The 24403-nt window shown below is 36.8% G+C and overlaps 3 protein-coding genes across 26 annotated transcripts in view; 2 read left to right on the top strand and 1 right to left on the bottom strand.

Moving 5' to 3' along the window:
• Positions 1 to 14205, top strand: part of SUPT20H (SPT20 homolog, SAGA complex component) — a 39976-nt gene extending 25771 nt beyond the window's left edge. For 11 of the 20 annotated variants that reach the window (XM_077867978.1, XM_077867979.1, XM_077867976.1 and 8 more), the window contains 8 exons: positions 126 to 284; positions 2001 to 2307; positions 2848 to 3002; positions 5670 to 5725; positions 8319 to 8438; positions 11241 to 11346; positions 12833 to 12936; positions 13701 to 14205. In XM_077867978.1, the coding sequence (XP_077724104.1) occupies positions 126 to 284; positions 2001 to 2307; positions 2848 to 3002; positions 5670 to 5725; positions 8319 to 8438; positions 11241 to 11346; positions 12833 to 12936; positions 13701 to 13838 (1145 nt within the window). In that variant the 3' untranslated portion in view covers positions 13839 to 14205. Of the gene's footprint in view, positions 1 to 125; positions 285 to 2000; positions 2308 to 2847; positions 3003 to 3989; positions 4084 to 5669; positions 5726 to 5885; positions 7829 to 8318; positions 8439 to 11240; positions 11347 to 12832; positions 12937 to 13700 lie in introns of those variants that run through there. The other 9 variants (XM_077867988.1, XM_077867989.1, XM_077867986.1 and 6 more) reach the window with 6 other exon arrangements.
• Positions 14117 to 24110, bottom strand: EXOSC8 (exosome component 8). 2 transcript variants are annotated; one of them, XM_077868019.1, is made up of 11 exons: positions 23997 to 24110; positions 19886 to 19922; positions 19675 to 19738; positions 18855 to 18928; positions 17595 to 17640; positions 16786 to 16891; positions 16653 to 16698; positions 15740 to 15836; positions 15373 to 15493; positions 14680 to 14786; positions 14117 to 14333 (listed from the first exon to the last, which is right to left on the bottom strand). In XM_077868019.1, exons 1-11 carry the CDS (start codon positions 24020 to 24022, stop codon positions 14218 to 14220), a joined length of 840 nt encoding a protein of 279 aa, XP_077724145.1. In that variant the 5' UTR covers positions 24023 to 24110; the 3' UTR covers positions 14117 to 14217. The 2 variants fall into 2 exon arrangements, with proteins under 2 accessions (XP_077724145.1, XP_077724147.1); XM_077868021.1 differs by lacking the exon at positions 23997 to 24110 and adding an exon at positions 21045 to 21148.
• Positions 21164 to 24403, top strand: part of ALG5 (ALG5 dolichyl-phosphate beta-glucosyltransferase) — a 48655-nt gene continuing 45415 nt past the window's right edge. The window contains exons 1-2 of one of the 4 annotated variants that reach the window (XM_077868017.1): positions 21164 to 21372; positions 24007 to 24178. In XM_077868017.1, coding sequence (XP_077724143.1) covers positions 24040 to 24178 — 139 coding nt within the window. In that variant the 5' untranslated portion in view covers positions 21164 to 21372; positions 24007 to 24039. The other 3 variants (XM_077868016.1, XM_077868015.1, XM_077868018.1) reach the window with 3 other exon arrangements.

The following is a 24403-nucleotide window of genomic DNA, read 5'->3' on the forward strand; positions in this document are numbered from 1 at the left end:
TGTTGTCTGTAATCTGGAGTAAAACATGTCACACAGTCAAAATCTGTTTTTAAAACTTCATATAATGACTTAGTTAACAGAATTTTGAATTGTAAGTGTAGAAAATAACTTTTATATTCTTCTAGGTAACTATTTTACACCACAACAGGCCAGCAGCTTTCTAAAATCTCCAACTCCTCCTCCTGCTTCCAAGCCACCAAGTCTTTCTCGGAAGTCATCTGTGGATCTCAATCAAGTTAGCATGCTTTCTCCAGCTGCCCTGTCACCTGCCAGCTCATCACAAAGTGAGTTATAACTTAAATTCCTCATAAGCTCTTCATTAGCTTTTTGTACTTAGTGTTTCTTAAAACAGCTATTTTTTTTTGACCAGTAAAATTGAAATCTAAATGTACTATGTACCCAAAATGTATAAATTTTGAGAAGCTTCAGGCAAATCTCTTGTTGATTGTATGTATTTTGTGTTTATTGTAATTGTATTTGTTTTTCTGTATCTGTGTATGCACTGTGTGTATACCTTATAGACTTACAACCTACACATATCCTTAAAAAGATGTTAGCCAAATGTGGCAATAAGATTCCAAAATACTTTTTATTCCAGTGTACCCTAGGATCATGTTACATTTTATGTAAATTATATAGCTGATATGAAAGGAAAAATGTCATACGAGTTGTTGCTGCAGTCCTATTTGTGTATGTAAGAAACCAACTAGTTCCAAGGTGGTGATAGAATAAACTGAAAGCTGATTTTTCAGAAACACTCCTACACTCTTAAAAATTGTAATCAGTTACTAAAATGTGGTAATCATAAAGCATTATTCTGAAAATATTAAAATGTAATTTTTACTACTGAATACTTTTTTTTTTAACATCAAGAAGACTTATGCAAGAATTCTAGCATTCAATTGGGAAGATTTCTTCAAATTAGAGATTTCTGAGATATTTAGGTATCAATTTGAAAAAAAGCATTCCAGTTTTTTAGATTTTTTTATAGATAACTAAAGTGTGCTGAAAGTTTTATACACTGCACAGTGATAGAGTGGTCTTCGCCTTAGATATAAACATCTTCATCTTGATAGCTCAAAAGGTGTAATTTTTCTGCCTTCTTGTTTTGCACAAAGAAAAATTTATAAATTTCCTGGAAGTCTTATTCACACTTCTTATGTTGTGGGTATGGATTATGTTAATCTACTGCACACAGTTGTTACTTTAAGTAAGGGTTGAGTGACAGCTTCTGGACATTCACATTTCTTTCCTTTCTTTCTGCAGGACATGAAAGCTAAAAAAGAAAACACCTCAAGAGCTTTTGGTTTTATTTTTTTGGTTTTTGTTTTTTGTTTTTGTTTTTTTTTTTAAAAGTTGATAAACTGTGCATACTTCATTCACAACAGATTTTCTATACATTCTTACATTTAAACAGAAGTACACAGTTACTGTTAAAGATGCAGTATTATCTATCAAATATTTGCTTTATTACTGCGTTTTGTAAATTTGTTTGTCAGGATAAACTTGATGTGTTAGGAATTAAACATGTACATTTAGGTGCCAATTATGATTGTTAACCATATGTAATTTATTAAGTATGTTCAGAGTTTATCTCAGACTGTTACAGAAAAGAAGCAATATTTTTAAGTGAAGTTCTAAATTAGTGAAATCGTAAATAACAAAAATTAATTTGAATTCCTCTTAAAGTTTTTAGGCCAAAGGTAGCATGTAGGAAATTAACTTTTAAATGGGTATTGTGGTAGAATACAAATGTATATTTTTACTGTTACTGTAATAGCATCTCTGATGGAATTTTTAGGTGATATACTGCATCCTTAATTGTAATTGAGTGTAGCAACACTCATGTATCATGTGTAGAAATTAACACTTGCAGTTAACTGCTTAAAAAAAAAAACTGGAACAAATTGTCAGTGCTAAGTAAGATTCCATTAACCTTATTTTAAAAAGGACTGGCCATTTATAACAAACTAGCAATTTTTATTTTTCTCAATGAGCAGGATCTGGAACTCCTAAGCCATCTACTCCTACACCAACCCCTTCATCGACCCCACACCCTCCTGATGCTCAGAGCTCAACTCCTATTACCCCTTCAGCCACCCTTACTCCCCAAGATTCAGGCTTCACCCCTCAGCCCACTTTGTTAACTCAGTTTGCTCAGCAGCAAAGGTCTCTGAGCCAGGCAATGCCTGTAACGACCATTCCTCTTTCCACCATGGTAACATCCATAACTACAGGAACCACGGCCACCCAGGTCATGGCAAACTCTGCTGGACTTAACTTCATCAATGTAGTGGGCTCTGTTTGGTAAGTTTGCATTGATGCCCTGGTTTTGTTTCTTTGCTTTGTTTTTTGTTTTTTTTGTTTGTTTGTTTGTTTGTTTTTTAAGATACTCTCACTGTGATGTAAAGAAATTTTTGTGAAATTAACAAATTGCATATTTCTGAAACTGAAAAATAGTTTACATGTGGATAGAAACTATCTCAACAAATCTGTTTTAGTTTTAGGTAATACATGTATTACATGCACTAACCTAATATTACACATTGACAGCAGCATAGATTTTCCTGTTTATCCTCAGCATTGCCATCTTTTAATCCCTTGATTAATGCTTTTATTCTTTCAAATTATCTTTTCAACCCTGGTAAATATACAGTACTTAATTTTAGATAATCTTGCTGTAACTATCTAGCATAAAAATGAAACAGAACCCCAAAACTGATGTTTAAAACCAAGATACCTAATTGTGTTTGTGTAGTAGTTTGTTTTTTAATCCAAGGAATTATTATGTGACTGTAGTTTTTCTTTTGTAGTGCAGGTTTAATGCTTTATCTTATTCTTCTGCAGTGGAGCTCAGGCTTTGATGAGTGGTTCAAATCCTATGCTGGGCTGTAACACTGGTGCCATAACTCCTGCAGGAATAAACCTGAGTGGCCTTCTACCCTCAGGAGGTCTGCTACCAAATGCATTGCCCAGTGCAATGCAGGCAGCTTCTCAAGCAGGTCAGAATATTGGAAATCATAATCTCTAAAAAATTAAAGTATATGCTAGTATAAAAATGTCATTTTAAGCATATTATATGCGCTTAACATCCTTATTTCTTGAAGCATTATGTCACAGGTATTTTGTTTATAAAACCCTTGAAGTTCCAATATTTGAATTAAAAAAGCATTTAGTAATTAACTTCTATGAAGAAACTTGGTAAGTTTCTGCAAATTATATCTGCCTTCCAAACATAATAAATTAATTTTGATAGCCTTATTGTCAGTGTAGCCCTATTCCAGGTTAAAGAAATACATTTTGGAAACAGGTTGTATAAGAAAGGTAACATAGAATGGCAGTAAAAGGACTAGGCTCTGGAGCCAGACTGCTTGAGTTTGAATCACAGTTGTGCAACTTACTGAACAGTACAATCATGGGAAAGTCACCTCACTTTCCTTGTCTGTTAGATAGGGAATAATAATAATGCTTTGCCTCATAGTTGTGAAGATTGAGTAAACATAAATGATGTACTTTAAATTGAGACGTAATAAGCATTCAAAAAAATTTGCTGTACTCATCATAATTAGTAATAGTTTTAGTGCAATAGTTATTTATTACTACATATATTGGAGAAGAGTTCTAATAACTTACACAACTTTTTAATGCTGTTTAAAATAATGTTTTATAACATCTTGGATAATTGTTTTCCTGAGAAAATAATTAGCAGGGAAACAAACTTAGCATAGAAAAATTTATCAAAAAATTTCTGAATTACAAGAGGTCAAACACAAAGAGTATAATTTAAACATGTAACATATTGCTGTGATTTCCTAAATCTGATGATCTCAATTTTAATAAAAGTTAGTGACAGAAGCCCTGGAAAATGGAATCAGGTGTTGAATTTAGGATGCTTGCTTATATTTGCATATACCTCTGCTAGTTAGTTGCATATGGCTCCAGATGTTCAGTGTGGGGCCCAAAAGAAGTCACTTATTTTTTCTCCCTAGCCTCAGTTTCATCTGCTCAAAAATGGGAGTAAAAATATCTTAACTTCAGATGGTACTTAGGAGACATTAATGAAGTGATTTGGAAGTGCCTTTGGTAAGCTACAAGCATTATATAGATGTCATCCATTTTTAAAGGGAGTTATAGCTTTCCATGAGAATTTTTCCTGAAGGGGATAAATCAGTACTGTAATATTTTAGTGTGTTTATGCTTTTTTTATTTTCTTTCACAAGGCTTTGATATCATCACCTGTAAAAGTTCTGCTTTTTATCCTTTTTTTATTGAACTATATGCTTAGAGGACCAGATACATTTTAATTAGTGTTCAGATCGGTATATTTTGTTTATGTGGACTTTGAGGCCATGGTCAGCAAAGTGCAAGAATGGTTATCTTTTTTTAAAGGTTTGTCTTAAAAAAAAAAAAAAAAAGGCAAGAGGAAGAATATGCCAGAGAGGCCATATGTGTCCCACAGGGCCTACTGAAAAAGTTTGCCAATCCTTGTATTATGATGCACTCTAAAGATTTTGGGGATTATGTTCAGAAATAATAGCAATGTTTCCTGACTTTCAGTTTTGACCCTGAAGCACAAAATTCAGTGTTTTTTTAAACATTATTAATATTACAATTTTGTACTTGAAAAAATAGCAAACAGTACATGGATTCTTGGAGATATGATTCTTATTGTATGCTCCTTAACCTTTGAGAAATTTAAATAGATGTCACTACCTGAAATATGTTTTCACAACAATGTAGTTTTATTACATTCATGGTGTCTGCATACTTCTTGATTTCTTTCTCTAGCCAAAAATCAAAATAGTGATAAAAGAGGTTATCATTTCTGAAATAATAGAATACAGGCATTCCTTGCTTTATTGCACTTTGAAGGTACTGCATTTTCTTCGATGAATTGAAGATTTGTGGCAACCCTGCATGAAGCAAGGCATCAATAGATGCCATTTTTCCAATAACTTTTCCTCATTTCATATCTCTGGGTCACATTTTGGCAATTCTTGTAGTATTTCAAATCTTCTCATTATTATTACATTTGTTATAGTTCTCTGCAATAGTGATTATAACTCGTTGAAAATTCAGTTGATTTTTTTTTAAGGTTTTTTATTTATTCATGAAAGAGAGAGAGAGAGAGGCAGAGGCAGAGAGAGAAGCAGGCTCCATGCAGGGAGCCCGACGTGGGACTCGATCCAGGGTCTCCAGGACCTGGCCCTGGGCTGAAGGCAGAGCTAAACCACTGAGCCACCCGGGCTGCCCCAGTTGATGTATTTTTTAACAAGATATTTTAATTAAGGTTTATACATTTTGTTTTTAGACATAATGCTAATGCACACATAATAGACAACAGTATAATGTAAACATATTCACTGGGAAATCAAAAAATTCATTTGACTTGCTTTATTGTAATATTCACTTTATTTGCTTTGGTCTGGAACCCACAATACCTCTGAGGTATGCCTATAAAATGCACATCTGGTGCACCACATCTTTGAGTAAGATAATAGTGTTAAAATAGGTGCTGATGAATTTTTTTTTATTTTAAAGGTATAGAAAAAATAAACACATCTATGCAAAAAGTACTTAAAATGTGTTTATATATGCTAAAATATAAAATATTTTGAAGTGTAATAAAATTTTAATTCTCTGTTATAACCATGCGTTTTATTTAACAGGTGTTCCTTTTGGATTAAAAAATACTTCAAGTCTCAGGCCTTTAAATCTACTCCAGGTAATGAGAAATACTGCTTTTGATTGAAGTTTTTATGCTTGGTATCTTTTTTAATGATGTATATCTGATCATATATATAAGCATTTGAAATTTTGAAGTCTGTTCAAAATCTTCTAAGGATGTGGTTCATTATTACTTCCTTTGTGTGATCACATGGAAGGTGAATAAGGAGAAGAATTTGTATCCTATAAACCGCACTCATTAGCTCCAACACCCTGCCTAACCAAGCACTGGCTGCTCCAATGGGGAGAATTGACAACTACAAAGGACTACACTTGCCTACAATAACATTGATAAATATACTTAGAAAAGAATTCCTCTTTCAATAGACATTTAATGTATACATGGTATGTAATACTCTTTGCTTAAATATTTTAAAAATAGGTAGGTGTTCTTTTCCTAAGAGAATATGATTTCTTAACAAAATGCCACGCTCCTAGTCATTCAATAAATGTCAGTTTATAGTTTGTGTCTAATGATGTATCTTTACTTATGTGTTATCAGTGTCAACATACAAAAAGAGATTAGAAGTGGGAAATTTAGTACATGTTGTGAACTGACAATATTCTGGGTGTTATGCTAGGTCCTTTAATTTAAGGATGAAATCCAGTATGACGCTGCCTATTTGGAAAATGGGTGGTATTGTCTACAGAGAACTTTAAGAAAAAGGTAGACTTGAATGTCTGGACACAAAATGGCAGAGCTTTGGATTATTGGGAAAAAGCAGTAGTACCAGACTGATCAACCTGGTTTCAGGAGTAACAAACTAGGAAACATATTTTAAGCCAAAACTTAAACATTTCTTATATAAGATGTAAACAGTATCTATACTTAATAGAATGTAATCACAGAACAGTCCACTTATAATATGGATAGACCACAGGTCACATTGGTTTATTTAGCCAACTTTTCTGCAGATTGCTGTTGGAAAAGAGTGGAATTCTTAATAGCACTAATCATAAGGCTACCTTATAAATTATATTTTGCTACACTTATTATCTAACTGATTGAGGAAGGAACAGTTGACCTCTGCTAAGTCCAAATTTGCCTTACAATGAGGTTTAGAGATACTGACCTAAGAACACTTTTTTACTTATTTGTTTGTTTTTTTGTTTGTTTATGGCTATGCAGAGTTCTGTAGTTGGGTATTTATTTGCTTGGACTTTCTCTTAAAGTTTTCAAAGTGCTTATACAATAGTCCCCCATTATTTGCAGAGGATACATTTCAAGATACTCAGTAGATGCCTAAAACATGGATGGTACCAAAACCCTGTATAACATACTGTTTTTTCCTCTGCGTACATACTGTTAACCTTAAAAATAAAATTGTCGGTTATTTTACCAGCAAAGTAGATTTATTTGGGAATTTCAGAGAATTGCTATTTGGGCCAAGCGAGCTATGACAAAACCATAGGCAAGTTCAACAAAAAGAAGAGAAGAATATTTTCCTACAATAAAGTATAATTTGTGAATTAGACACAGTAAGAGATTAACAATGATTAATAAAATAGAACACTGATAACTACACTGTAATAAAAGTTATGTTAATATGATCTCTCTCTCAAAATATCTTTTGTACTGTACTCACCCTTCTCTTGATGTGAGTTGATAAAATGTGTACATGATAAGATGATGTGAGGTGAATGTCGTAAACATTGTGACATAGCATTAGCTACTCTTGACCTGACCGTGTCAGGGGGATCATCTGCTTCTGAGCTGCAGTTGACTGTAGTAATTGAAACCAGAGAAAGCAAAACCATGCATGAAGGGAGATTACTATAACTTAAACCCATATAGAATAAATGGAAAAGCCATTTATTTTCTGATGCATTTAGAAACCAAAGTTTTAATTTTTAACATGGAGCTTTCTGGGTGCTTTAAAAAGTTTTGGGTTGTTTTGTTTTTTTTTTTTTTTTTTTGAAGTAATTTAGGTACAGAATGACAGAGCAGCAAGTAGTACCCTTAAATTAAACATATGGATAGCTACTGTATTTCCGTTACAGCATTGGAATTCCTTACTGTGTTATATAAAAACCCATGCATTTCGGGTCTTTGTAAAGCTGTGTAAAGCTGGAACAAATTAAATAAGTTTTCTTAATTGTATCTGACTATCGTTAGTTTCTTTGGGGATGTCTGGGTTGCTCAGTGGTTGAGCATCTGCTTTCGTCTCAGTGTGTGATCCCAGGATCTTGGGATGGAGTCTCGCATCAGGCTCCTTTCAGGGAGCCTGCTCTTCCCTCTGTCTGTGCCTCTGCCTGTGTCTCTCATGAATAAATATTTTTTTAAAAAAAATGCTATTTTGTATTTATTGATGTGTAAGAAAGGTTTAAATAAAAGCCATATGTATATTTGGATAGCTATTAAGCAAAAAGATATATGTTTGGGATTACCTACATATTTGAGAACCCGAAATAATAGCAATTAAGAACTTTTTTTAAGTAAATTTTTTTTTAAGGTCATGGATATTGGTTTGGTTTACCTGTTTCCTCAATCCACAGAAGAATGTCTGATACATAGTGAATATTCTAAAAGTATTTATGGAATAAAGAAATTTCTAAAATGTGAGATGGGTTAATTAGCTCTTCTTTAATAGCTTCCAGGTGGCTCACTCATTTTTAACACTCTGCAGCAGCAGCAACAGCAGCTCTCTCAATTTACACCACAGCAGCCTCAGCAACCCACAACTTCTAGTCCTCAACAACCAGGGGAGCAGGTATGTGCTTTCCAGCTCCCTACCTGCTTTACATTATAGAATTGTAACTTTTTTTCATATGTTTAAAGTATATTTGACATGGTTTTAGTTTGTTCATACAGGTAGTAGTTCCTGTTCTGCTTTTATTAACAGTAGTAGTGATCAGTTATTGGGTGCCTATTTCAAATTCTTTTTCTGCCCCTATAGCCTATGCATTTTTTGTCCAGTCATTATCCTTCTGTTTGCAGTGTTCTGTGTCTTTTGGAATAGAGATGTCCTTACTATTATTAAGCTTAGGGGAGAGGGAAGATTGACAAAAATATTTGTAGGTTGTTGAACAGAATAAAATTGAAAAAGAACTGCAGTAAATTAAAGTAGAAGGGAACTACAACTTTTTCTGAATCTTTGTTACACTTTGGAATCATTCAGGAACTAAAAATACTTATTCTCAGGTCCCAACCCAAGTTTCTCTTAGCTCACAAAGATTCCCCAGGTAAGTGTTGGTTGGGTAAAGCTCATCTGCCAGTAGTTTCTCAGGAAGGGCACATTCAAAACTATTTTTTTTATTCTTTAACATATGAAGGATTACTTGGCTAGATATAAAATTGATTTGTACTTTTTTTAATTTTGTAAAGTATACATATAATTTGTTATCTTCATCATTTTAAGTGTGTATTTTAAATCATGTTACATATATTCATATTGTTAGGCATCCAATCTCCAGAGCATTTTCATCTTGCAAAACTGAAATTGTATACCCATTAAACTGTACCAAGTAATTCCCTACCTATTTCCCTCTCCTGCTAGCCCTGACAGCTATCATTCTGCTTTATATTTCTCTGCATTTGACTACTGTAGGCAATATCTGTCTTTCTCTGACTGGTTTACTTCACTTAGTGTAATGTCTTCAAGTTCATCCATGTTGTAGTGTATGTCAGAATTTCCTTACCTTTTAAGCCTGAATAATATTCCATTGTATGTGTATTCCACATTTATCTGTTCCTCTGTTGATGGACATTTGGATTGCTTCCATCTTTTGGCTATGATAAATAATGCTGCTATGAACATGGGTATACAAACAGCTCTTTTCCAAATCCCTGCTTTTCTTTTTTTTTTTTTTTTTTTTTTGGATAATACCCAGGAGTGAGATTTTCAATTTTTTAAGGGACTTACGTACTGTTTTCTATATAGCTATACTATTTTACATTCTCCCTAGTGTACAGGGTTTCTGTTTCTCAATATCCTGACAAGTTTTGACACTTGTTATTTTCTGGGTCTTTTTTTTAATAGTAACCATTTTCTCCTTCTAATAATTGTACACCTTTTCATTTAAATCTGTGATCCATTTCTAGTTAATTTTTGTATAAGGTGTAAGACTTAGGTCAGAGTTCTTTGGCGGTGGGCAAAAGGGATTGTTGTCCAATTGCTGCAGCACTAGTTGTTGAAAAAGCCATCTTTAATCAATTGAGTCTCTTGAACCTTTGGCAAGATGTATTTGCATGGCTCTCTCTGTTTTCTGTTCTCTTCCACTTTTCTATGTACTTATCCTTGTGTTGGTACCACACTGCCTTGATTAGTGTCAACTATAGAATAAGTCTTAATATCAGACAATATCCTCCCATTTTATTTTTCAAAACTGTTTAGCTGTTCTAGATCTTTTGCTTTTCCAACTAAATTTTAGAATTGTCTATAGAAACAGAGAAAAAAAGAACCTGTCAGGGTTTTTAAGGGAAATGAGTTAAATCTGTAGGTCAGTTTGAGAGTGACTTTACCATCTTTAATATGTGAATATTCCAGTCCATGAACGCAGAATGTCTCTACCTAAGCCAAAAAAAGCAATTTTTCACCACAAAAATCCTGTATATGTTTTGTAGTTTACACATAAGTGTTCTTTCCTTTTTTGGAATTATAAATGGGGTAGGTACTGTTTTAATTTTCAGGTTTCTGCATGTTCACTGATAGCATATAGAATTGATTTTTGTGGTTGATCTTATAGTCCGCAATCTTACTGAACTTGTTTATTAGTTTTAGGAGCTTTTTTGTAGATTCCTCAATATTTTCGAGTCATGCCATTTGCATATAAGAACAGGTTTTTTCTTTGTATGCTTATTAATTTGTTTTTTATTGCTAATTGTAATCATTAGAAATTCTAGTGCTATGTTGCTAGTGTTTTAAGCTTTAAAAAAATGGTTTTGATAAAGCTTTATAGAAGCCTTAAGGATTATTAATATATCATCAAACAATAAACCAATACAGAATTAGTTCTAAAAAATTAGGTTTTATTTTCTTGGTTTCAAAATACAATATACTGAGATGCCTGGGCTGGCTTAGGTAATAGAGTGTACAACTCTTTTTTTTTTTTTTTTTTTTTAAAGGGTTTTTCTTTTTTTTTTTTTAATTTTTATTTATTTACGATAGTTACACAGAGAGAGAGCTAGAGAGAGGCAGAGACACAGGCAGAGGGAGAAGCAGGCTCCATGCACCGGGAGCCCGACGTGGGATTCGATCCCGGGTCTCCAGGATCGCGCCCTGGGCCAAAGGCAGGCGCTAAACCACTGCGCCACCCAGGGATCCCAAGTGTACAACTCTTTATCGTGGGGTTGTGATTTCAAGCCTCACGTTGGGTGTAGAGCTTACTTAAAAGATAAACGCAAAATACCACATACTTATTCTTGCTAATTCTACATAGCTTTAAATATTTTCTTTATTCTTTTTACAAGACCTAATCTGATGTTGGTATTTTACCTCATACAGGAAAAAAAAAAAAAACAAATCAAAATTGTTTTTCTTTCTGTACAAGTCATGTATCATTTTTTTATTTAGGGTTCTGAACAAGGTTCAACCAGTCAAGAACAGGCCTTATCTGCTCAGCACGCTGCTGTTATTAACCTTGCTGGAGTAGGAAGTTTTATGCAGTCACAGGCAGCTGGTTGGTATCTTTATACCTTCATATGTTACTAAAAATAACTGATCATTTAGAGATCTCAGTGTTACTTCTTTTCCTTCTCTTGCAGGCAGTAGCAGGAAAAAATATGGTTCTATTTAATGCATGCACTATTGATTTTGATGGCCCTAAGATTTTTGTTGTTGTTGTTAATTTGACAGTTGATTAAAAGGGTTTTTACTTTCATATAAATAGTGGTTGGGTTTTCTCACATTACAGTTGGCAGAATTTTATACAATTATCCAGCTTACTACAAAGCTACAAAGCTATTAAATCTTCAGTTCTCCTGGGTTGAGACTGCCTTTTTCTTGATTCCATAATCTTTTATCTCATTCTGGTAGCTTGCATTTGCATGAATCAAGACTTACTGGTCAGCTTAACTTTTATAACCCACTTTTATCATTTGTAATATATATATATATATATATATATATATATATATATATATATATATATATATATATATATATATGCTAAATGCTCACCACTTCCAGCAGTAAGTGGTGAGCCAAAGAATTACCTTTAATGAAGGTATCTTGTCATTTAAAAACAGTAATTATAACTTAATATTTAATTAAAGTCACTAACCACGTGTATAAGTAAGTCATGATAGTTTGAAGATTGAGTGGACAATGTCAACATTTTGAATTATCACTGGACTTACTGTCCTAAACAACTCCCAGTGTCTGAATTTAGAATAAGCAGGGTCTTGCATAATGCCGTATTTAGAGCTGGTGAATTTCCAAATATAAATTTGTGATCATGAACCTTTACCACTGGAGCTATAAAATCTCCTAAAATGGCTGTTGTATATTTTAGTGGAAATTCTAGGCTAAAAAGTAATGAGAATGTTTCTAGCTCTAGACCTGCTAATAGTAATTCTTTTGAGTGTGTCATTCAGACCATCTCTGGCCTTTGCCTGAAATTTTTTTCATCTGTATGTTGAGAAGGTTAAACTGATTACTCTGGTCCCCTTCAGCTCGAAAAGAAATGGAATATTGCAGTTTCATTTTACTACCATTGTTGGCTAGTAGTAGTCTAGTTTGGAACTCATCACAGTATCTTTTGTTTAAAGCACTTGTCTACCAGTTTTGTCATTATGTAGAATGGACTTCTCCCACTTTTCCTTACTTCATTGATTATATTTTAAAGCATCATGCTTTTGTTTACATTTTGCCAGAAAACCTTCTCAGCAAAATAGCAAATTTCATTGTAATGCAAGGAGGAGGGATACAGTGCTTTGGTACACAGGCACTCCCTTCCCTTTCATATTCAGGAGGTTCAATCATCAGTGGTACCCTCAACTAACAGGAGACTATACTAAATTTATCCTGAAATGTCTGTGATTTGATACTTAAGATTAATCATACTGATAACTTTTCTATTATTTCATTTTCTGTGTTGTCCTTTTCTAACCCTGGTAGCCTTCAAACTTTTTGACTGGCCTGCTTTCCCCTTCTCCTCTCTGTAGTGTTGTCTCAGCTTGGCTCTGGCGAGAACAGACCTGAGCAAAGCCTTCCTCAGCAGAGATTCCAGCTCTCCTCTGCCTTTCAACAGCAGCAGCAACAGATACAAGTAATCCAGCAACTTCACTCTGATTACATTTTTAAAGATACTCTGCTCCAAAAGTAGTTCAACATACCTTACTCTAGTTTTATTTTACTGTCCTTTAAGACTATATAGTAGTAGGTAAATAATTTAGCAAGTTTTACTTAAAAGTCTGACATTTTAGCCAGTCATCTTGGAGCACTGAACATATTTTGTACATTTAAGCCATACTCTTCCCTAATTTAAAATCTTACATGAAGTGCTGGTGGCACATTAACATACATTTTTCAGTTTCCAGTTATTTTTTGAAACAGATAGTTTTAAGTGCCAATGGTTAGCTTTTTGATATTGTACTGCAGATAAAGGCAAGTATATTAGTGTTCCTATTAGTAAATGTCATACTGGTTTTAGAAAAATGTTATTCCATCATTGTAGGAAGTCAGCATTTTATGGTTGACTATCTTTGATATGCAGGGTGGTTTTATATTGCTATAAACTATCATACAACAAATAGTAACTGAAGTTGCTGAGTTACTACAATATAGATTGGCAGGGCAAAGTAACAACTATTTTTGAAGGTTCACCAAGAACCCATTTTTAAAGCCCTTAGCAGGCTTCTGTGCCACTGGTGCTGTTTGACTGTGCGTTGTCTCAGTGTGGTATAGTCCCTTTTTGTTATCTTGGTGCTTTCTCCCTTTCAGTTTTGTTGTTTTCATCTCTCAGGAAAAGCACCCTTCCATACCTGCCTACAATTAATGTAACCTTGACTTTTCCCCCCCTCCCTTTTGCAGCAGTTGCGATTCTTACAGCATCAAATGGCTATGGCAGCAGCAGCAGCACAAACAGCTCAGCTACATCGGCATCGGCATACAGGCAGCCAGTCAAAAAGTAAAATGAAGAGAGGCACGCCAACCACTCCAAAATTCTGAGTCTTGCTTATTTTTTTTTCCTCTTTTTTAAAACCATAAGAGCATTGAATCAAAGGATTCTTGAGTTTCTACTTCATTTTTTTTTTAAATGTCAGTATTTTACATTGTGAAATGTACAAACTTTATACAGAAGCACAACCCTAGGATTTTTAATTAAAAACAGGGAAATGGTCTAACAAACCATTAGGGTTGGTTTGCCTAAGTCATTGCTTTTTAAAAAGTGGTCTCACTGTACATACTACATATGGAAGTGACCTAAGAAAAATACTAGAAACATCTTTCTGAAGAATGTAGTTTGATATTTATTTAGTATAAAAGGTTTGTGCACAGTGTAAGAAATACAGTTTTTACAAATCCGTTTTGAAAATGTGGTGGTTGTTTATTTGGGTTTCATACTCTTAATTACTTCATCCATCAGTTTTTTTACTTCTTTGTGTCTGGTAACTGCTCGGCTCATACAATCCTGAAGTTTAGCTCCAGTCAGGCCACTTCCACCTGAAAGATTATTGACAACACTTTTCATGTTATTTTTACTTGTAAAATAAATAAACCAACACCAAGTTATAAAACAAAAAATTCAATAATGTAAGCCAGTGAGACTGTCTCAAGATTTGCAAGTTCTTTTTTTAACAAGCCCTCAAGTGATTCTAATGCATACCGTAAGTTTAAGAACCACTGGTAGACAATATAGAAAAGTAAGGAATTTGAGATGATAAACTGCAGTAAACTTGTATTAGGTAAATAATAAAACCTCACATTCTATTTGGCCTTTCCTAATACAAAGAAGCTCACAATGAGTTTTTAATTTTACATGTATAGGGTTAAAATGAAAGGAACATGCCTGGTTTGTGAAGACAACATAGCTTGCCTTCCTCATCCATTACTACTGTTAAGGTTCCAGTTGCCAGATGTTCCTCCTCTCCAGTAGGATCAACTATGAGCAGAGTGCTATTTAAAATACAAGAAAAACATAAATTACCAATCTATGAAACAAATTTTATTTACAAAGAATAAAAACTGTGGCCTAGTATTAGATGTCAGATTAACTTAGTGTTGATGACAGACTAGAACTGGTGGGAAACCAGAAAAGTTAATAGCAACTTAACATTCTACTACTTGTTCTTACAAGTAGGGCAAATCTTCTTTGCCCTTCGATTTATGACTATATTAAAGTCCTTGGCAAATCAGAAGATAGCTTAAGGTAAATCTGTGAAATATTGAAGATTAACATTAGGCAGGAATAAGAAAAACTGGGAAAATACAAAAATTCATCATAAAGTTAGGACAGTTTTGAAAGTATAAGGGTTAGCTAATAATAACTGCAGGGACAACAGTTATAAACCTAGATGTCCAGGGCAAACTAGGATGTATGGTTACCTTAAGCATGTACTGAAAAGTAAGAGAGCAGAGTAATAACAATCCAAACTAGGATGTATGGTTACCTTAAGCATTTACTGAAAAGTAAGAAAGCAGAGTAACAATCCATTACATTACCTTAATTACGTAATTTTTTAAATACATTTGATTAACTTACTCATCAAATACAGCAAAGGAAGTTGCAACTGGATGAGTTCTAATATTCAAGTAACTTTTCTTCTTTAAATTAACTTCTGCTAAACCAGTTTCTTCATTTATAGTAACTTCGGGCAGCTGTGCTAGAAAGGCAAACATGAAATAAGTCTCACTCTAAACAAATACAGGTTTCTATGCTTTAAACTTTTCTCTGCTTACATTGTTTAGAAGTATTTTTTTTTAATTATCTTAGGATAATTAAGGTAAATTTAGTGGCTATAAACATTCTTTTTCTTTAATTTAGAATTTCATGAATGATCGATCACTATTAACTAAAACTTTAAAAAGTGTATTGATAAAGTTTAGCAAACAATCTTAAGGTTGCTTACCATTTTTTAAAGCTGCTAACAAAGCAAATGTACAGGCATCCAAGATGTTCCCATCATAGTCAAGGCAAATGATATCACAGTACAGAACCCAAGAAAGCTAGAACAGAATTTATACAAAATACGAATTAAAGCCTTCTGATGGGTAGAACATGGTAACTGTTTAAGCCTACAAACCGCAGAATCCTTGGTTAGACAAGCATGATACCTTCAGAGCTCAAAAACTTAAAAGCTACCCTTATTTATAAAGTATATAACCAACAAAGCAGGTTTGGTTTTTAAAAACTTTGGCTTTTTTTTTTTTAATTTCCAAGCTGATAAATAACTTCTAGATTTCCATCGATAGCTATAGAAGTATAAACAATTTCCATTCTTGCTAAGTTTGCAGTAAAAGAAATGCTTTTGGAAGTCCTAAATGAAGTCCAAAATGTACTTTCCCACGAAAACCTTAATATATGATATGGCTAAGCTTTACAATGCTAATAAATCTGTATATAATGAAACCGGAAAAGCTTCTAAGTCCTAGTTAACTTAGTTCTAAATTTTAGATGTGAAACTAACAGACTAGAAATGTATACTGTGGATTTACCCTAAACACATCAGCTGATCAGATACTAATCTATACAGAATAAACAAATGGCTGAATTACTGTAAAAGAGGGAAAAAAGTTAGCTCAGCTTTATTTTTTTTTAATTTATTATTTTTTCCTCAGCTTTAAAGTCAAAAAACTTTTTCTATGAACTACATGGTTCATTTTAGATAGTTACAGAGTAAGCTGGATTTTTTAACTAAATTCCATCTTTCTTAGGACGTTCATATTTAAGCCCACTGTGGCTTATTCTTTGTTTCCCTGTTGTCTTTCCATAAAAAACAATTCAGAGTTAATAAAACCTCATAGCTTCCTTATTCATCTTACCTTTCCTGGAGAAATGCATAAGTCCTCTTTCTGAATTATCTGTGAACTTGATTTAATAATAAAGCACAATAAATTAAAGGTCAAAAGCTATCTAAAAATAAATGACAGTCAAATGTTATCAGGATGATCTTACTTTTCAATGACATCTGCAATGAACTGGCTAGCCACCTGGGCCTCTTCTCCAGGAGGTCCAGATCGAAATCTCGATGAACACAGAGGTGGTAGATCCACATTAGGAACTGAAAGAAACACTCTGCAGCTATGAACTAAACTTTACCTCTGGTTTGTGGAAGTCTTAAAGATATTCTCAATCCACTGCAAAGGTGATTATAGCCATAGACAGGATTTCCAAAGGTTGTAAAATCAATTTTTTCTTTTTTTGGTCTTTGTAAGACTCACAGGCTTAGATAAAATATACATTTTCCTTTTTTTTCCCCACAGAAATGCCAAAAAAAATAAGCATCTATTAAGGAAGGCCTCAATCCTAAATCCTTCAGAAAATTAAGATTTCTTCCAAAATACCTCAATCTGTATCAGTAGATAGCCTCTTAAATCCACCTGCCTGCATTTTTAAAATGTTGGTACCTACTATAAAGAACAGATGGTCTGCAGCAAGAATAATATTCCATAGTGGTATAAATGAGGAATATTTATGGAAATATAAAAGTTTAGGATTACAACACTTTCCTAAGAGATTCTATTTTCTTGTTTGATGACCTCTGAATGTATAAACAACTGATCAAAGCTGAAAAATTTGTAAAATTCTCTATTGTGCTATTAGTCTTACATTCTAACAAAATGTTTCAAGAATGTATTATGCTTCACTCCTAGGTATTTCTGAATCTTCTACATTTTCTTCAACTCAACTACTAGGACTGAACTACAGTATCATTAAATGTGTTTGAAGTATTTGTATTAAAATAACAGAACCATTTAACTTACCAACATATCCTTTATCGGGGCCATCTGTTGGTGGTGCTGCAAATTCCTATAGAAACAAATATGTTCTATGAAAGAAGCTACTCGATATTTGTGAAGAGAGCTTAGCAATTAGTTATAGAAGCCTTCAGCAAAGACCATCTTAGCTAATTACATCAAGAGCATCTAATATGCGTAGGGAGTCCCATCAGACTGTATATGGACATTGGCTAGGTCTGGTCTGCAAAGTAAAAAGGCAGCATAGCTCAGTTGCCTACATTCTAGTGCTACTAACCAAAATTACGTGGGGGCTCTTTAAAAAAAAAAAAATGCATTTTCTTTCTCTCTTCCTCTCAGTAACAAGCTTGAATTTAAATTTAATGTTAATCCTTAGCAAGATTTAGGAAGTGATAATGTGGTCAAGAGCAAAAGTCTAGGAATCACTGACCTGGTTCAAATGTCAGACCCACACTTTTTGGCTGAGGAACTTTAGTCAAATCACCTAAACTCTTACCACTCAACTTTCTCATCTGTAAAATGAGAAGTTAATATGACCTACTTTTAGGGACTCTCAATAAGGGTCAAATGAGGTATGTCCCCAGCATAAAAGCTGGCAACAATTAAGTGCTCAGATGTCAATATCACCCCAGCTTTATCACCCTGAGAAAGAATCTGAACTTAGGTTAAGTAATTCACAGTGTGACATAGTGAAAAAAGCACAAGCTGGAGTCAAAGTTATATATCCAAGTTCTAGTTATGGTATATTCCTGGACAAGTTACTGAACCTCATTTAAAACAGAAGGCAGAAAAATTCTACCTCAAATGATTGTTCTCATGATTAAACTGGTAATTCTGTAATAAAGCACCCAATTTAAGGTTCTTGGGCCATAAAAGGTACTCAGTAAACAGTGGCTATTATTCCCTCAAACTCTTTTGAGCAATCTCAATTTTCTACATTATTTGGACTGATTAAATGTTATCACTGGATAAGAGGATATAAAAAATCTTTCTCAAATAACAAGTTCTTAAAAACTTAAAGGTAGTGAGGATTTTAAAAACTTTCATTTCAGCACGTTTGATGCATGTTGACAAGAGTCTTTAGATTTGGGTTTTTAATCTACTTTGGGTGTTCTCTACTCAAAGGTGAAAGCTCTTAGGAAATGAAAAACACTAAAAAAACTGACACATGGCTGCCTAATCAACAGAATTATAGGTGTAAATTATAATAAGTACATGAAAATAATTTGGCAAATCAAATCTTGGTAAGACATATATTAAACCTACCGCTTTAATTCCACAAATTACTGTAGTATTTCCCAGCTTCACTAAAGCGGAACCATCTGCAGTACTAATTGAACCTGAAAAGATAAAAGCAAAATAAACAATACATGGAAAGTTTTCATTTTCTACACATGATTTTATCTTGCTATATATCTCAGTAGCCTATGAAAATTTAGTTCTCTTTTTTAAATGATGTAACTATTTAAAAATTAGTGTTTTAGGAATTATTCACCTGTCCTTGAATTTGAGTTAGTCATTTTCATTCAGTCACAGAACTGTTCTACAGATAACAATCTCTTGACAAAACATTACTGGATTCCTTTAGATATAGTAGAATTTGGCTGAAATATGTTTCAATGGCTCAGGCTAAAACTCAGGAATGTCATACAAGTTAAACTGGAAAATTCTGTGTTTCGAACAGAAAGTTTAATAAGACATAAAAAAAACGTATCTTGGAGGCTTTGAAGAAAGAAGGGATAAAACACTACTGTTACTTCAAAATTTAAAAGAAGAACATTGACACAATTGACACAACAGTGAGTTTTAAAAACCACCAAAAAGAATACTTCTATTTAAAAAAAAAAAAAAAAAAAGAGGGATGCCTGGTTGGCTTAGTAGTTGAGCGTCTGCCTTTGGCTCAGGGCGTGATCCTGAGGTTCTGGGATGGAGTTCTGAGGTGGGCTCCCAAGCAGGGAGCCGGCGTCTCCCTCTGCCTATGTCAACTGCCTGCCTCTCTATGTCTCATGAATAAATAAAAGCTTTAAAAACAGAAAAATTCTGAAGCAACTTCAATAACCTATTTTAGAACTCAAAATATCCTTACCTATGTTGACAGTTGTGGTTCTGAATTCACCAAGTTCTCTTCCATCAGGACGGCAGTTCTCTTTCTAAATAGACATTTACATGAAAATGGATTACATTTATACTTTACACACACCAGAGAAAAACACATTAAACCTCGTTAATTCACATAATTTGAAAAGATGCACATGATACTGTTCTCAAAAGGTACAATACACATAACCTTTACTCACCAAAAATCTCCTGTAATACTCCAGAGGTTCCACAGTCCTGAAACATGTTAAAAACGTATCTGAGGTAAGTTAGTACATCTTAACATAAATCCAGAAACTGGCAAAGATCTTAGGAGTGTGAGGATGCAGCATAAATTTCCCCAATTTGTGACTTCCTTTCATGAATTCTGATGTTTATGCTGCCCCATACAACTATTAAAAGGTGCTCTTGCAGTCGTAATCAGACTCAACTGCTGTCCTTAACGCTACCTTAAACAAACACAGGCTGGAGCCCGAGCCTTTGGACATCTTTGGAAGAATTAATCCAATTATTACAAAATAATGATGTCACTTTCGCTCTGAAGCAGGGATTATCTCAACATGAGGAAAAATTACATCTTTATTTTCAGTGTCCTGTAACTGAAACTTAGCATATTCTTTAATTATGACCAAGGAAAGAAGCCTTTATATTAGTACCTGCAACTTAACAACCACAGAGGTTAAATGTTTTCGTTTTTACTTTATAGTTGTCGAAGGTCACGTGCAGACGCGTTACTCTGGAATTCAGGAGTTCCTAGACTCCCCACTAGCTAGAGCTTGTTTAAGAATGCTAATTTTTAAAGGAGCACATGTATATCACTGTATCGATAACTCGAGAGTTTCTGCAAATAGATAACTGCGTCAATACGACGGTCTTCCTGTGGAATCTTATGTAGTTTACCCAATGAAAAATTTGTGAGGACAAAAATTTACGGGCTTCCCCAGAGTGACACCAAAAAAAGGCTCAAGTAAAACCTTCCCAACAAGGCACAATCCTTTTAGAAGGACGTCAGGGAGAGGGAGAACAGAGCGGCACGTGGTTCTGCCAGAACACCTATGAGAAGGCTACGACGCGGGCTCCTGGGGCCGCACGGCCGCCACACACGCCAGCGGCGCTCGCCTCGGCCCCGAGCTCCGCACACGGTCCCTTCCATCTTCCGTCGGACTGCGGAGAAAAAGCCCCCGTTCCTTTCGCCACGACCACCTCCAGGTCCTTCTGCCCGTCGCCTACTGCCGTGACGGAAACAAACCGGAATCTGGCAGGGTGGCCTCCAGGTGAAAAAAAAATCCCAGCGAAGGGTTAAAGGGAGCCTCCAACCGCCAGAGTACAAACACGCGCCCGCCGGCCGCCCACACTCACTTGAACCCGGCCGCCATCTTCCCGCCCGCGCGCGTGCGCCTGCGCCAGGCGAGGCCGCGCCCCCGGGCCGCGCGCCTACCCCGCCTCCAAACTTTCGACAGACGCGCCTGCGCCCTTCGTCCGCTGCTGCAGAGGCCGAGGGCTGGTGGCCGCGAGGGGGTTCTCGTTCCGCCTCCGCTCGGAGGAGCCCAGCGCGCCTCTAGGCTTCTTGGCCTCGGACGCGTTTTGTCGAATCTGCTATTGGGAAAGAGACGGGTGTGTCTCTTTAGAAAAACGGTATGCTAGCTCAGGAGTTTAAGGGAAAGCCGACCTTATTGCCAGGAATTGAGTGAGTATTAAGTGTGGGGCATTATTCCAGAGCTCCTGCGTCCTTTCCCGCCTCTGTCTCAGGCTGGGCCCTGGGCGTGCCTCACCCCAAGGGAAGGGCTCCCTGGAGCTCCAGTTGCTGAGCAATCACGTAAACTCTGGGCGCGCTGGTGATCGCCCCGCGGTACACTCTGCGGGTCCCGGAGGGGCTCCTGAGGAGCAGCTTGTGCCGTGGGCTGCGTTTGTTCTCAAAGCCGTCACCTCCCTCCTAGGTGGGTTTGCCAGACGGAATACAGAACATCCAATTAATTTTTAATGTCAGATACACAAGCTAATTTTTCCCCACTATGAGTATACCCCAAATAGTACATGTTATTAGTTGTTACGGGGCGGGGGGCGGGGGCGGCTGGGAGCGAAGAATGTTTTAGAAATAGATAATGGGTGCAGGAAATTGTGAATGTAACCAATACCACCGTATTGTACCCTTAAAATGGTTAAAATGGCAAATTTTATGCTGTCTCAGTTTTTAAAGACTCATGGAATACAATAAAACCTTTTTAATGGGTGGATTGCACGGTGCGTGAGTGCTGTCTTAAGACGGCTGTCGAACAGCCGCTCACTGCCTACCTGAAATTCCGACTGGGTGGAATCCTGTGTGTGCCTGCGGGTTCTGTCAGCCCTGCGGGGAACCCGGCGCCCGCCTCTGCGCGCGAGCCTGGCCGCCAGGGACGGCGTGTGCGCCGCCTGGCCGCGAGGGGCGCTGTGGGCGGCGGGCGGCGGGCGGCGGGCGGGCTCGGCCGCTCTGCCGGCGGGAGGCGGAGCTGCGCGGCGGCGCTTCCGCGTGTGTGTAGGCGCTGGGGAGGGCGCGCGGCAGCCGGGTATGGACGATGATTGCGCTCCTGCTGCAGCTGGCTGTGCTCGGCGTGGCGCTGGCGGCCGCCGCCCTGACGCTGGTGAGCAGAGGGCTGGGGACCGACGCGGGCCTGGGCTCCGTCCTCTCAGAGACTCGGCCGCCACGCAGCCTGTCCTCTGCCCCGCACGCTTCGACGCGTCCCTTTCCCCCCACGCTCTCCCCCGAAACTTGACCAGGATTTCCTCTCCTAGAACTTCACAGCCCCTTTCTTCCCTTCTTTGTCTTTATTTTGGAGCGTTACCTCCCTCTGCGGCCAGGCCCTTGTAACGTTGGTTCCCCGGGGGACGTGCGCCCCCGTCAGCCTCCACCGGCCCCGCCGCCCCCGACCTCTGCCCTGTCAGTCCCGACCTCTCCACCCCTTCCTCCTGCATCTGCAGCCTGTGCAGTTCCGGCTGCACCCGGGAAGGTCTCGAGCCCCCCAGGAGGTTTGCGCTCCCTGGACTGACCCTCCTGATGCGGGGAAGCAACTAGAAGGTGGTGACAGCTTTGACGAGAGCCATCTGCTAGAGATTGGGGTGAATCAGTGGATCAAGAAGACCCAGGAGGGACACAGTAAGGCCGAGGCACGCAGGCCTGCTGTTACCGTTGTCTGGCAGTCCCTATGTCCCAGGATTAAACACCCTAAATTCGCTGCCTCTAAAGGAGGGCACAGTAGAATTGAGACTCGGATTTTCTTTGCCATCACTCTGGAAACAAACATTGTAAGCACTTGCTGGTTCATTAGTAATGGTTTGCCAAGTGAGCTTTCTCCCTTATAATTTGGAACGAGCCTGCCATCCAGTTAGTACGTGGAGAGGTTCCAGCTTCCTTGACACCCAGATTAGCCCCCCTGACAGCACTGCTGGGAAGGCCGTTCTTCCGCCTTGCCGGGTTTGCACACTTCACAGTTTAGAAATAACTTATAGAGAAAAAGCAACGTGTCCTGACTTCTTCGGTGATTTGTGTCGGGGTCAGAAAGGAGTCCTCTCTCTCCGTTAGGGGTAGATGGAGATTTCAAGGTTTTCTCAGGTTTTTGGTGGGGGCAGAGTTTTGACAGAATCCTAAATTGACTCTGTTTATTTGATCTATCTGTTTTATAGAATTAAATGGGTGCATTTTGAGGATGAACTGGAAGTATTTGATCCTACCAGCTTGTGATTATAAGAGCTACTATTTAGGGCACCTGGGTGGTTCAGCAGTTGAGCATCTGTCTTGGGCTCAGGTCGTGATCTCGGGGTCCTGGGATCGAGTCCCACATTGGGCTTCCCGCAGGGAGGCAGCTTCTCCCTCTGCTTATGTCTCTCTGCCTTTCTCTTTGTCTCATGAATAAATGAAAATAAAATAATTTTTTAAAAAGCTAACATTTATAGAGGACTTATAATTTGGGGGTATTGTATTCAATGTTTTATGTTGTGTGATCTTTAAAACAATGCTAAATGAATGTTGTCATCATTAGCCAGGGGTTGGAGATTCAGGGCATCTTAAAGTGGATTGCACTTCTCTGGTGACTATTCCCTATTAAATCTGGGATGACAGAGGCCTAGGGATGACAGGTGGGAAGACACAGCTCCTAAGGCATTAGTTCCTACCAATGGAAGAAGGACAATTATTAGTTCATAAGTAAGGGATTTGAATTTGGTGTCACCTCCAGACCATTCTTAATGGACTAAAAACTGAGAGTGAACATTTAACAACAACAATAAAAATCACATAAATGATGTAATCTTACATAATATAGTTTCTTGTTAACATACCTACTTTTAGATTTCCTTTGTTGCATTTATAACTGCTACAAAAATGCCACATCTCCATCAACATGAAGAGGAGAAGTTCTTCTTAAATGCCAAAGGACAGAAGGAAACTTTGCCCAGCGTATGGGACTCGCCTACCAAACAGCTCTCCGTTGTTGTGCCTTCATACAATGAAGAAAAACGGTGTAAGCCCAATTTCATTTTTGGGATATGGGGCCATTGGGAAAAAAAGGAAATTTAAAGTATGAACTTTACTATCTTTGTGAGAACATTAGTAGATGTGGGCTCTGATGAGTGCATAGTTGGTAGTTGTAGTTCATGAGAGCGGAAACAAATGCCAGCTATAAAGAATGCGGTCAGCATCATGAAGTCATAGGACTGAAGTGTTCTAGAGAGACATTAAGCTAGTT

Source organism: Canis aureus, chromosome 24, assembly GCF_053574225.1.
Source record: "Canis aureus isolate CA01 chromosome 24, VMU_Caureus_v.1.0, whole genome shotgun sequence".
Classification (NCBI taxonomy): Eukaryota; Metazoa; Chordata; class Mammalia; order Carnivora; family Canidae; genus Canis; species Canis aureus.